This window comes from Cherax quadricarinatus, chromosome 20 (genome assembly GCF_038502225.1).
Source record: "Cherax quadricarinatus isolate ZL_2023a chromosome 20, ASM3850222v1, whole genome shotgun sequence".
Lineage (NCBI taxonomy): Eukaryota > Metazoa > Arthropoda > Malacostraca > Decapoda > Parastacidae > Cherax > Cherax quadricarinatus.
Genome location: NC_091311.1, coordinates 39,743,667 through 39,756,851, shown reverse-complemented (window position 1 = coordinate 39,756,851; position 13,185 = coordinate 39,743,667). Strand labels below are relative to the sequence as shown.

The 13,185-nt window shown below is 42.3% G+C and overlaps 1 protein-coding gene across 13 annotated transcripts in view; it reads left to right on the top strand.

Moving 5' to 3' along the window:
* FoxP (forkhead box P) overlaps nt 1-13,185 on the top strand; it is a 913,334-nt gene that overhangs the window by 831,316 nt on the left and 68,833 nt on the right. For 12 of the 13 annotated variants that reach the window (XM_070086983.1, XM_070086981.1, XM_070086982.1 and 9 more), the window contains 3 exons: nt 5,459-5,573; nt 6,364-6,510; nt 7,028-7,173. In XM_070086983.1, the coding sequence (XP_069943084.1) occupies nt 5,459-5,573; nt 6,364-6,510; nt 7,028-7,173 (408 nt within the window). The remainder of the gene's footprint in view (nt 1-5,458; nt 5,574-6,363; nt 6,511-7,027; nt 7,174-13,185) is intronic. The other variant, XM_070086974.1, reaches the window with a different exon arrangement.

The window sequence follows — 13,185 nt, the reverse complement described above, 5'->3', positions numbered from 1 at the left end:
GCACTTTAAAGGAGGGGTTTGGGATATTGGCAGTTTGGAGGGATATGTTGTGTATCTTTATGTGTGTATGCTTCTAGACTGTTGTATTCTGAGCACCTCTGCAAAAACAGTGATAATGTGCGAGTGTGGTGAAAGTGTTGAATGATGATGAAAGTATTTTCTTTTTGGGGATTTTCTTTCTTTTTTTGGGTCACCCTGCCTCGGTGGGAGACGGCCGACTTGTTGAAAAAAAAAAAATATATATATATATATATTATTATTTTTTTTTTTTTATTATCACACTGGCCGATTCCCACCAAGGCAGGGTGGCCCGAAAAAGAAAAACTTTCACCATCATTCACTCCATCACTGTCTTGCCAGAAGGGTGCTTTACACTACAGTTTTTAAACTGCAACATTAACACCCCTCCTTCAGAGTGCAGGCACTGTACTTCCCATCTCCAGGACTCAAGTCCGGCCTGCTATATATATATATATATATATATACATATATATATATACATATATATATATATATATATATATTATATATATATATATATTATATATATATATATACGCGCTTGCCGGCGTGGAGGGAGGGAGCCAGTGTGTGGTGCTCCATACATTCTGTGTGTAAACCAGGAACCAACATGGTTTACGCGGGCCAGTTTCGGCAGACATCATCGTGAGTATCGACCGGAGATCACAGAGTTGTGACAAACCTCTACATCGGACCATTGCTTCTGTATCAGTGAAAGTGCAGTGTGCATGTTGGGATTTGGGAAGTAGCGGTGGTGAGGGGATCCTGGCAGTGGAGTGTGGAGGAGGTTTTGTTTACATCTGATCGGCCGGGGTCGTGGGTTGGGGAAGGAAGTGGCCGCCCACGACATGGTCATTGGATGGTGAACAGAACACCTCGGTTAATAGTGTGAGCATGGTGATTAGTGTGCCAAATGGCGAGGGTTTTTTTCTAAATGGAACAATAAGTGTATAACAATTAGCAAAAGTTAGTCAGTGATGTGCGTCTTGAGCGAACACACAGGGCCACTCCCTCCCCCCTCCCCCATCCCAGATCCCCTCCCCTCATCCCAGTCTAGGCCCAATGACTTCCTGACCAAGGGTGTTGCCGTTTAGTGCCCCACCAATTACAAGTTCCGCCGCTCGCTACTCCCCCACCCTCATCCCCCATGCATCCATGCTGCCCTTCACCCGTCACCCCACAGCTGGCGCCCTCCCACCCCCACGATATCAGCAATGTCACAAGTAGTCGCGGGTTCCCAGGAATCTTCACGACAGAGCCAAAGCTGTCGTTCACGAGGCATTTGCCGGGTGTGCCACAGGGAATGTGCACTCAATCCCACATCTGGCAACATCCGTGCACACAATAGATGCCTAGGCTCCAGGAGAGCTCCAAATGAGAACAACCAACAGCCTCCCCCAGCAGACAGGGCTGACAGCTACCGTGACTTCACCTCTACAGAGGACCTCAAATCTGCAATCAAATTAACATCCACCAGGACTCTGACACACATCCCCAAAGCAGCTCGCCCTCAAGCTGCTAGCAAATTCACTGACCTTCTGAAGAAAGTCAACGATGCTCCTTCAAACAACAGATCCTGGCACAACTTGCTGCTTTTTGGCAATGCCTGTTTGGCTGTCCCACCAAGGAGGGACAAGTCACTAGCAACACATGTTATTAGGGCAATAAATGCATTCCCAAGGGATGACAACCTCGTCCGTCTCCCCCCTAGGGCGACAAACACCCGCCGGGCAAATGCCAACAACAGGACACCCGACACCTCAAAAATCAGAGCCCAAATTAGCAAAAAAATAGAAGAGGGTAATACTATTGGAGCTTTGAGACTTATAACCAGTGAGGATACCATCGCTCCCAAGGACGTCAGCACGGCGCAAGCTCTGAAGGACAAACATCCACCCAGGGCTCCCAGTACCAACATTGACCTCCCTGACATTGCAGCAGGCGAAGAACATCTAACCTTACAGGATGCTGATGTGTATAAAGCTGCTATGTCATTTCCACAGGGTTCAGCAGGAGGTTTCACCGGTTTAAGGCCTCAACACTTAAAACAAATACTCAATCCAGCACTTGGTGAGGTTTCAGAGAGGCTGCTGTCTGAACTCACCAAATTTTCCAACCTGTGCCTGGCTGGCGGTGTCCCAGAGGCCATCAGACCCTTTTTCTTTGGTGCCTCATTGTGTGCCCTCCGGAAAAAGGATGGCGGAATCAGGCCCATTGCAGTGGGTAACACCCTTCGGCGCCTAGTCGCCAAGGCTGCAGTAAGAAGGGTGAGTCAAGAGGCTGCTGCAATGCTGAAACCAACTCAGCTCGGTTTCGGCGTTCAACAGGGCTGTGAAGCAGCTGCCCACGCAGCACGAGTATATATCAAAAACATGTCCTATGAAAAAGCCTTGGTCAAATTGGACTTTGCCAATGCTTTCAACTCAGTCAGAAGGGATGCTGCTCTCCAAGCAGTTTATAGAAACTTCCCTTCCCTTTATCCCTTCATAGAATCGTGTTATAGTGTGACTTCCAAACTATTGTTTGGGGACCATGAAATTGACTCTTGTGAGGGCGTGCAACAGGGGGACCCTCTCGCCCCCTTTCTATTTTGTTTGGTCATCAAGGAAGTCACGGAGGCACTCTCCAGCGAGCTCAATATCTGGTTCCTGGACGACGGTACCCTAGCTGGCACAGCAGAATCTCTCCTGGAGGACATCAGTAAAATTAAAGACATGGGAGAAAGCCTGGGCCTTTCTTTAAACCCCACCAAATGTGAAATAGTTTCTACCAATCAACAGTTGATCCAGAATATTAGTACCGTTTTACCAGGAGCACGAGCCATTGATCCAGCCAATAGCACTCTCCTCGGTGCTCCTCTTGGGTCCAATGCCATCGATCTGATCCTAGGAAAAAAAGTCTCAGACCTCCGGACAATGGAAAGCAGGATGAAAGACATTGACACACACGATGCCTTCTACCTACTCACCAGGTGCCTGTCAACCCCAAAACTTACCTATTTTCTGAGATGCTCCCCAGCCTTCAGCAGTCCAAAACTCAAGGAATATGACTCTCTCCTGAAGGCCATGCTAGAGAGTGTATTGAATCTTTCCCTTGACGATGGACAGTGGTTGCAAGCCTCACTTCCGGTCAGGCTTGGAGGGCTAGGAGTACGCAGATCCTCCCAGATTGCTCTACCAGCTTTCCTATCCTCTTCCGTTGCATCAAACGAGTTGATAAGACAAATTCTTCCTGACACCCTCAGTGACTCAGCAGGAATAGAAGACCCTAGCTATGTCAGTGCCATCACCGAATGGGAGACTCTTGCTGCTCCAGCACCAAACCCTAGTGCAGCACTGGCTCACAAACAGTCAAGCTGGGATAGCCCAATTGCTGAAAAGGTGCTTGCCAACATGCTCAGGGCTGCAACATCAGATAGGGAGATTGCCCGCCTCCAGGCTGTGAGTGCACCTCACTCCGGGGACTTCCTCCAAACAGTTCCCATATCGGCAATGGGAACGCGACTCGACCCTAAGACCCTCCGTATTGCAGTGGCTCTGCGCCTTGCTGCCCCAATTCACACAGAATATATGTGTATTTGCGGCGAAGTGCAAGCAGACCAATACGGTCTACATGGTCTTAACTGTTCCAAAACCAAGGGCTGGCATGCAAGACACAATGAGGTCAACGACATCATTAAGAGAACCCTTGCTACAGCTGGATGCCCTGCCGAGAGGGAGCCACGATCACTTGCAGCAAACAATACCCACAACCCAGCAAACCGCCCCGACGGGATCACCATCTATCCTTGGAAGAATGGCAAGCTCTTAGCATGGGACTATACCTGTGTGTCCACACTGGCTGACACCTATATCCATCACAGTGTGGGGCGACAGGGAGGAGCTGCTGACCACAGGGAGGAGTACAAGATCAGCAAGTACAGGGACATTAGCCAACAGTATCAATTTGTCCCAGTGGGATCAGAGACCTTGGGATCATGGGGAAAAAATGCCACACGTTTCCTTAAAGAATTGGGTTCCAGACTCATCGACACCACCAGGGACCCAAGGGCAGCCACTTTCATGTTCCAGCGCCTCAGCGTCGCCATCCAGAGGGGAAATGCTTGCTGCATACTTGGTTCACGTCCAGCCTCGGAGGAGCTGGAGGAAATTCATCATCTTTGATACATTGTGCCATTGTATTCATGTTTATGTTTTTTTTCTGTAAATGTATTTTGTTTATTAATAAATGTTCACATAGAATATAAATATAGGGGGTGGTAGGAGAAGAAAATATTCAAACAGCTCCGGGGAGAACCTTGAGTTTTCCCTGAGGTACGTTTATTGTCTTCTCTGAGGATGAGGGTCCCCATTCCAGCTATAGAGGTGGTACTTCCCTATATATTAATATATATATATATACATACATATATATATATATATATATATATATATATATATATATATATATATATATATATATATATATATATATATTTATTTATTTATTTATTTATTTATTTATTTATTGCCCCCAGAACTGCCTGAATTCTTTGTTGCATGGCTTCAACAAGGGGCTGGAAACATTTTATAGAGATTCTGGTCTATGTTGACATGATAGCATCACACAGATGGTGCAGATTTGTCTGCTACACATGCATGCTGCAGATCTTCTGTTCCATCATGTCCCATGGTTTATGCCAAATAATAACTTTACCATCTGCATAGTGAAGCAGCAATCATGATTAGCTAGGGCAAGCAATATTTTTCCAGTCTTCAACTGCCCAGTTTTTGTGAGCCTGTGTGCACTGTAGCCTCATTTCCCTGTTCTAAGCTAACAGGAGTAGACCCTGATGTGGTCTACTGTTGTAGCCCATCTACCTCAAGGTTTGATGTGTTGTCTGTTCAGAGATGCTCTTTTTGCATGCCACTGTTGCAATGAGTGGTTATTTGAGTAACCGTCACCTTCCTGTCAGCAGAAACCAGTCTGGCCATTCTCCTCTGGCCTCTCTCTCATTAACAAGGTACTTTTCCCCACAGAACTGCCATGCATTGGATATTTTGTGCTTTTAACACCAATTTCTGTAACCTCAAATGATTCTTGTGTGTGAAAATCCCAGGAGATCAGTGGTTTCTAAGATACTCAAACCACCCCATCTGGCATCTAGTATCATTCCATTGTTAAAGTCGTTAGATCACATTTGTTCCTCATTCTGATGTATGGCCTGACCAACAACTGAACCTCTTGACAATGTCTGCATGCTTTTAGGCATTGAGGTACTGCCATGTGATTGGCCGATTAGATATTTGCATTAATGAGTAGATGTACAGGTGTACCTGATGAAGGGGGGGGGGCACTGAGTGAGTGTATATGTTTGTGTATGTAGGTATGTAGTTGTGTGTGTATTTGTGGAAGGTGAATTTTAGTAAGTATGTGACTAATGTACATGATCCTGCAGGCACCTTAACACTGAACACACGCTAGATGACCGGTCGACGGCACAGGCGAGAGTACAGATGCAGGTAGTCAGTCAGTTGGAGCGACAGCTTACCAAAGAGAGAGATAGACTTCAGGTGGGTGTCCTGCTGTTGGATGAAGAAATAGAGCAGTTTTATATGCTTGGTATACAATTAATATTATGTTGTTCGTTGAAGTAATGATTGTCTTGTCACTAATTTATACCCATAATTATAATTTATACTGCACTATGTTCTTTATATTTAGGATCTTTACTTACTAAACGTTTCTTATATGAAGTTACTTGGGAACGATGAATAATTAGATTTTTCAGTCATATTGCATGAAAATCCAGTATTTCAGTATTCCTTGTTTTTTCCATAAACTGGCATTTATGAAACCAAATATTTATCCAAACATGTCTCTAAGTAAAATACAAAAGTGTTAGGTTTGAAGCCACACATACCCTTCTGGGTTTTCTTCTATTTTCTTACTGGTTCTTGTTCTTGTTTATTTCCTTTTTTTCCATGGGAAAGTGGAACAGAATCCTTCCTCTGTAAGCCATGCATGTCGTAAGAGGGGACTGACATACCGGGAGAAAGGGGCTAGTAACCCCTTCTTCTGTATACACAACTAAAGTTAAAAAGAGAAACTTTTGTTTTTCTTTTTGGGCCACTCTGCCTCGGTGGGATATGGCCAGTTTGTTGAAAGAAGAACATTGTGCATTTAAAAGACAGCATATCATAAACATTGTTTCAAACACTCTCAGTGACATTCTACATTCCTTTCTAAATATTACTGTTATTGGAAAAATACCTGCCCTTCTCTCCTACATACCATAACCTGAGTCTCACTCTCTTCATAAATTTTGTCCAGATTACTTACCCATATTATAATGTTTTTTAGGCTATGATGAATCATTTGCATATGAACAAGCAACAGCAGCAACAGCAGCAGCAGCAGCAGCAACAATCTCACCACCACCCACCTCGGGTTTCCTCGCCGGAGCCTCCTCCACCTCAACCTAAACCTCTCGTCGAACCCCCCACACAGGTGTGTTATGCTGTAGGTGATAATATTACCTGTTGTAGACGCTCATATTATTCATCATAGCATTTTAAGTTTACAGTCACTGATTTATCATCAAAAGTTTTTCATTGAGTCTTTACATGAGTTCTTTACCATGTTCAAAATTCTGATAACAAAACAGTGGACATGCACTTAAATTTTATGTTTGTGTTCATTATTAGTCATTGTCATGCTGGATTGGTATGTAGTAGTAACTATTCTCTGTATTTGGTACTGAGAGTAGGTGCAGTACCATAGAGCAACAGCAGTGTCTAGTATAAAAGTACATAAACTATGATTGGTTAGGGATAAATCTGTGATAGTGCAGTAGTATATGTAATGTACAGCATTGTATTTATATTGTGCTTCATAATATATTATTTTTACATACAGCATTAAAGTCATGCATACTTGCTAATTTAATTATTCACAGTTTTCTTTTGTATTAAATATGTATAAATTTCACCTTATAATTTGTATTCATTTAGCACATAATATGCAGTATCCTTCTCGTTCACAGAGTCCTGGTGGTATATTACCGAAGCTGCCAATAGGAGCTGGCTTGTTAGGAGGCGGTGTACTGGGTGCCAACCCTCTAGGTCTCCCTCATTCCCCTATGGGGCAGATGCCTCCAGTATCATTATTCAGGTTAGCTCATAATATGATTCTTTGTAAAAAAATACCTTGTTATAGCCTTAATAAGTATTTTATTAAAATCTTTCAAGTTTTGTTATGGAATACTCTGCAAAAATATCTTAACCATAACAACACCATATCTCAACCTAATTTATTTAGTTTAATTTTAGATCACTATTAAGTGAATTACTGAAGAATGCATATATTTTTGTTACATCATACAGTACATAGACTCTTACACCATACCATTAGAAGCTATCCAGATAGATATATTGAAGGAAAAAAGTGTTATTGTGTATCATTGCAGAGCATATTGTTAAGGTTTAACAGTTTAATGTGTATTACTATGACATTACACTTTACAGTGAAGAGCTGATAAAATATAAATTACTACTATAGTATAATAAGGAGTCATAGGTAGTAGGTTGGTAGACAGCAGCTGCCCAGGGGGGTACTACCGTCCTGCCAAGTGAGTGTAAAACCGAAGCTTGTAATTGTTTTACACGATGGTAGGATTGCTGGTGTCTTTTTTTTTTCTGTCTCATACACATGCAAGATTTCAGGTACATCTTGCTACTTCTACTTACACTTAGGTCACACTACACATACATGTACAAGCATATATATACACACCCCTTTGGGTTTTCTTCAATTTCTTTCTAGTTCTTGTTCTTGTTTATTTCCTCTTACCTCCATGGGGAAGTGGAACAGAATTCTTCCTCCGTAAGCCATGCGTGTTGTAAGAGGCGACTAAAATGCCGGGAGCAAGGGGCTAGTAACCCCTTCTCCTGTATATATTACTAAATGTAAAAGGAGAAACTTTCGTTTTTTCTTTTGGGCCACCCCGCCTCGGTGGGATACGGCCGATGTGTTGAAAGAAAGAAAGAATAAGGAGTCATAGGTAGTAGTTTGGTAGACAGCAGCTGCCCAGGGAGATGCTACCGTCCTGTCAAGTGAGTGTACAACGAAAGCCTATAATTGTTTTGCATGGAGGTAATATTACTGGTGTCCTTTTTTCTCTCATAAACATGCAAGATTTCAGGTATGTCTTGCTACTTCTGCTTACACTTAGGTCACACTACACATACATGTACAAACATATACAGTGGTCCCCCGCTTTTTGTAGTTCCCGGCAATCGTAAATTTCGCCAATCATAGGGGTATTTTCGTATATACATGGACTCGCTTTTCATAGGTTGACTCGCGAGTAGTAGTTCGTCCGGGATGCGTACCCACGACGTGAGCCGGGGCGGCAGCCAGTCTGGCATTGTTTACCAGTGAGCGAAGGTCCCCTCACGTGCTCCAGCGAAATATTTCATAATATTCCATTTATTTTAGTGCTTGCAAGTACTAAATAAGCTACCATGGCTCCAAAGAAAGCTCCTAGTGCCAAGCCTGTGGTAAAGAAGGTGAGAAATACAATTGAATTTAAGAAAACCATCATTGAACAATATGAAAGTGGTACAAGTGTGGCCGAACTGTCCAGGATGTATAAGAAACCCTACACAACCTTATGTTCCATAGTAGCCAAGAAAAAGGAAATGAAGGATGCTGTTGTTGCAAATGGAGTAACTATGCTGACAAAAATGAGATCACCAGTACTGGAAGAGGTTGAGAAGTTATTATTGGTGTAGATAAATGAGAAACAATTAGCAGGAGATACTCTTATAACTTCGATTATTTGTGAAAAGGCTAGGCAGTTGCATGAAGATTTGGTAAAGAAATTGCCTGCAAATAGTGGTGATGTGAGTGAATTTAAGGCCAGCAAAGGCTGGTTTGAGAGATTTAAGAACCGTACTGGCATACACAGTGTGGTAAGGCATGGTGAGGCTGCCAGTTCAGACCACAAGGCGGCTGAAAAATATGTGCATGAATTCCAGGAGTACATAGAGGCTGAAGGTCTGAAACCTGAACAAGTGTTCAATTGTGACGAAACAGGCCTCTTTTGGAAGAAAATGCCAAAGAGGACCTTCATTACACAAGAGGAAAAGGCAATGCCAGGACACAAGCCTATGAAAGACAGGCTGACGCTAATGTTCTGTGCTAATGCTAGTGGGGATTTCAAGGTGAAGCCATTACTAGTGTACCATTCTGAAAATCCCAGAGTGTTCAGGAAAAACAATGTTATGAAGAGTAAATTGTGTGTGTTTTGGAAATCTAATAGTAAGGCATGGGTCACGAGGGAAATTTTCGTCGAGTGGTTCAATTAAGTGTTTGGCACTAGTGTGAAGGAGTATCTCCTGGAAAAGAAATTGGATCTCAAGTGCCTGTTAGTAATGGACAATGCACCTGCTCATCCTCCAAACTTGGATGACCTAATTTTCGAGGAGTTTGAGTTCATCACAGTAAAGTTCTTGCCCCCGAATACCACTCCTCTCCTCCAACCCATGGACCAGCAGGTTATTGCAAACTTCAAAAAACTCTACACAAAAGCAGTGTTTCACAGGTGCTTGACTGTGACCACAGACACTCACTTGACCCTAAGGGAATTTTGGAGAGAACACTTCAGCATCCTCCATTGCATAACCCTTATAGGTATGGCTTGGGAGGGAGTGACTACCAGGACTTCGAACTCTGCCTGGAGAAAATTGTGGCCAGATTGTGTCGACAACAGACCCCTGGCAGTCTTCAAGCTGGCACTGGACAAGCACCTAAAGTCAGTTCCTGATCAGCTGGGCTGTGGCTCGTACGTTGGTTTGCGTGCAGCCAGCAGCAACAGCCTGGTTGATCAGGCTCTGATCCACCAGGAGGCCTGGTCACAGACCGGGCCATGGGGGCGTTGACCCCCGGAACTCTCTCCAGGTAAACTCCAGGTAAACAAGAGGGATTTTGAAGGATTTGGGACTGACCCTAATGAGCCTATGTCTGTTGTAAAATCAATTGTGGCACTGGGGAGTTCCATGAGGTTGGATGTGAGTTTGGAGGATGTGAAAGAATTGGTGGAAGGCCACAATGAAGAGCTCACCACTGAGGAGCTGCAAGAGCAACACATCGCAGCTCGGAATCTTGCTGCAGAGGAGGAGGAAGAGAGATGGAAGAAGGTGCCTTCTTCAGAAATTAAAGAGATTTTTACTATGTGGGGTAAGATGGAAAGCTTTATGGAGAAACATCACCCTAACAAGGTTGTTGCAAGCCAGGTTGGCAACATGTACAGTGACAAAGTCTTGGGCCATTTTAGGGAAGTGTTAAATTGACGCCAGAAACAGAGCTCTCTCCACAGTTATTTTGCGAGACAGGACTCCAGTGACTCTCAAGGTTGTCCTAGTGGCATTAAGAAACAGAGAAGAGAAGCAACCCCAGAAAAGGAAATGGTACCTGAGGTGTTGATGGAAGGGGATTCCCCTTCCAAACTTTAAACAATCCACTCTCTCCTCCTCCTCCAGTCTCCCATACACTAAGAAGAATCGCCAATAAACGTAAGTGTTATGCTGTTAATGTTTCATTCATCATTTCCCATTGTATTGTTATGTACTACATGTATATTTCATGTAAAAAATTTTTTTGTTTTAATACTTCTGGGTGTCAGGAACGGATTAATTGTATTTACATTATTTCGTATGGGGAAAACTGATTCGTAAATCATAAATTTTGTTTATAGTAACGGCTCCAGGAACGGATTAATTACGAAAAACGAGGGACCACTGTATATACACACCCCTCTGGGTTTTCTTCTATTTTCTTTCTTGTTCTTGTTTATTTCCTCTTATCTCCATTGGGAAGTGGAACAGAATTCTTCCTCCTTAAGCCATGCGTGTTGTAAGAGGCGACTAAAATGCCTGGAGAAAGAGGCTAGTAACCCCTTCTCCTGTGTATACGTATTACTAAATGTAAAAGGAGAAACTTTCGTTTTTCCTTTTAGGCCACCCCGCCTCGGTGGGATACGGCCGGTGTGTTGACAGAAAGAAAGTAATTCTTTTATTTTTTTATATATTTTTTTGAACACAATGGCTGTCTCCCACCAAGGTAGGTTGATCCGAAAAAGAAGAAACAGAGTTTTTTCTTTTATATTTAGTAATTCATACAGGAGAAGGGGTTGCCAGCCCCTTGCTCTAGGCATTTTAGTCTGCTCTTACGACATGCATGGCTTACAGAGGAAGGATTTTTCTCCATTTCCCCATGGAGTAATTCATTTATATTTCTTCAAATAGTTATGTATTTCCATATCAGATCACTAGTATTTTCATGAGGATTTGTTTGATGCTAATTTATGATAGAACTTCACCATACAGGAGGGCCACAATTATATGGCACGTTAGTTTCTAGGCTACCATTGTAAAGCGAAAATTGTTGTAAAGTGAATCACCCTTTTTCACTTTTAAATACATATAAATGCCTGATAACATATTTACACCATCATATAGGAAGTGAGAAATAGAACTAGACCTAAAAAAATAATAAAGTAAAATGCATATACAGTACACTCTTTACTTGCCTTAAAATATTTGTTTTTAGCTTATAGTAAGTGGTGAGTAGTATTAGCCTCTAGCAAGAGTGTTAGCCTGTCTTTTGGAGCTTTGAAGCCAGGCATTGACTTCTCTTCTTTAGCAATAAATGTCCTAGAGCACATCTTCTTCCATAATAATGCACTTTCATCCACATAAAAAATCTGTTGCTTGGTAAATCCTCCACATTTGATAATCCCTGCTTCATTTTGCACTTTGATGCTGTGAAGTTGGTTTCTATCCCTAAACCTTTGAAACTAGCCTCTGCTGGCTTCAAGTTTATTAAGTGTGCAATAGAGCTAGGCCTAAAAAAGAAACCAATATGAAAGTAATTTAAAAAATTGCCAAAATACAGAGATGCAGAGTGCACAAATTCTGTAAACAGACCGAATCACCAACAATACACCCTAACTCATGGAAGCTGTTATGGAGGCTACTACATTAATGTGAAAATAATTTTTATATAGTGTAAGGTGTATTGTGGGGAAAATGCTATATAAATGTATATGTGATATTACTATTTTGTGTGGACATGTAATAGACACAATCAGATGGACAGGCACTTGAACAGATATTGAATGTCCATCTGGGAGTGACTAATGACATTCAACAAATTATTTTCACTGGTCAGAGAAATAGCAAACATCGAACTAAAGCTAAAGGAATCTTAAAGGAGTCAAGCAACGGAGGAAGAACTAAAAGCCATAAATGAAATTGAAAGAAACCCAAAGTATTTCTCTTCCTATGCCAAATCTAAATTGATAACAATATCCAGTATTGGGCCCCTACTTAAACAAGATGGGTCCTACACAGATGACAGCAAGGAAATGAGTGAGTTAATCAAGTCCCAATATGACTTGGTTTTTAGCGAGCGACTAACCAGACTGAGAGTTGAAGACCTAGATGAATTTTTCATGAGAGAGCCACAGAATTTGGTAGACACAAACCTATCTGATATTATCCTGATGCCAAATGACTTCAAAAAGGTGATAAATGACATGTTCATTCACTCTGCCCCAGGCCCAGACTAATGGAACTCAATGTTCATCAAGAATTGCAAGAAGCCCCTATCATGTGCTTTTAACATCCTATGGAGAGGGAGCATGGATACAGGGGTCGTCCCACAGCTGCTAAAAACAACAGATATAGCCCCACTCTACAAGGGAGGCAGTAAAGCAATAGCAAAGAACTACAGATCAGTAGTACTAATGTCCCATATCATAAAAATCTTTGAAAGGGTTCTAGGAAGCAAGATCGCCACCCACCTAAATACTCATCACTTACACAGCCCAGGGCAGAATGGGTCCTGGATGGTTTAGAAGACGAACAAAATGCAGACGTAATATACACAGGTTTTGCAAAAGCCTTTGACAAGTGTGACCATAGTATAATAGCGCATAAAATGTGTTATGAAGGAATAACAGGAAAAGTTGGTAGATGGATCTATAATTTCCTAACAAATAGAACACAAAGAGTAGTAGTAAACAGAGTAAAATCTGAGACAGCTATGGTGAAAAGCTCTTTTCCACAAGGCACAGCACTCGCTTCCATCTTGTTCTTCATCCTCATATCTGACATAGAC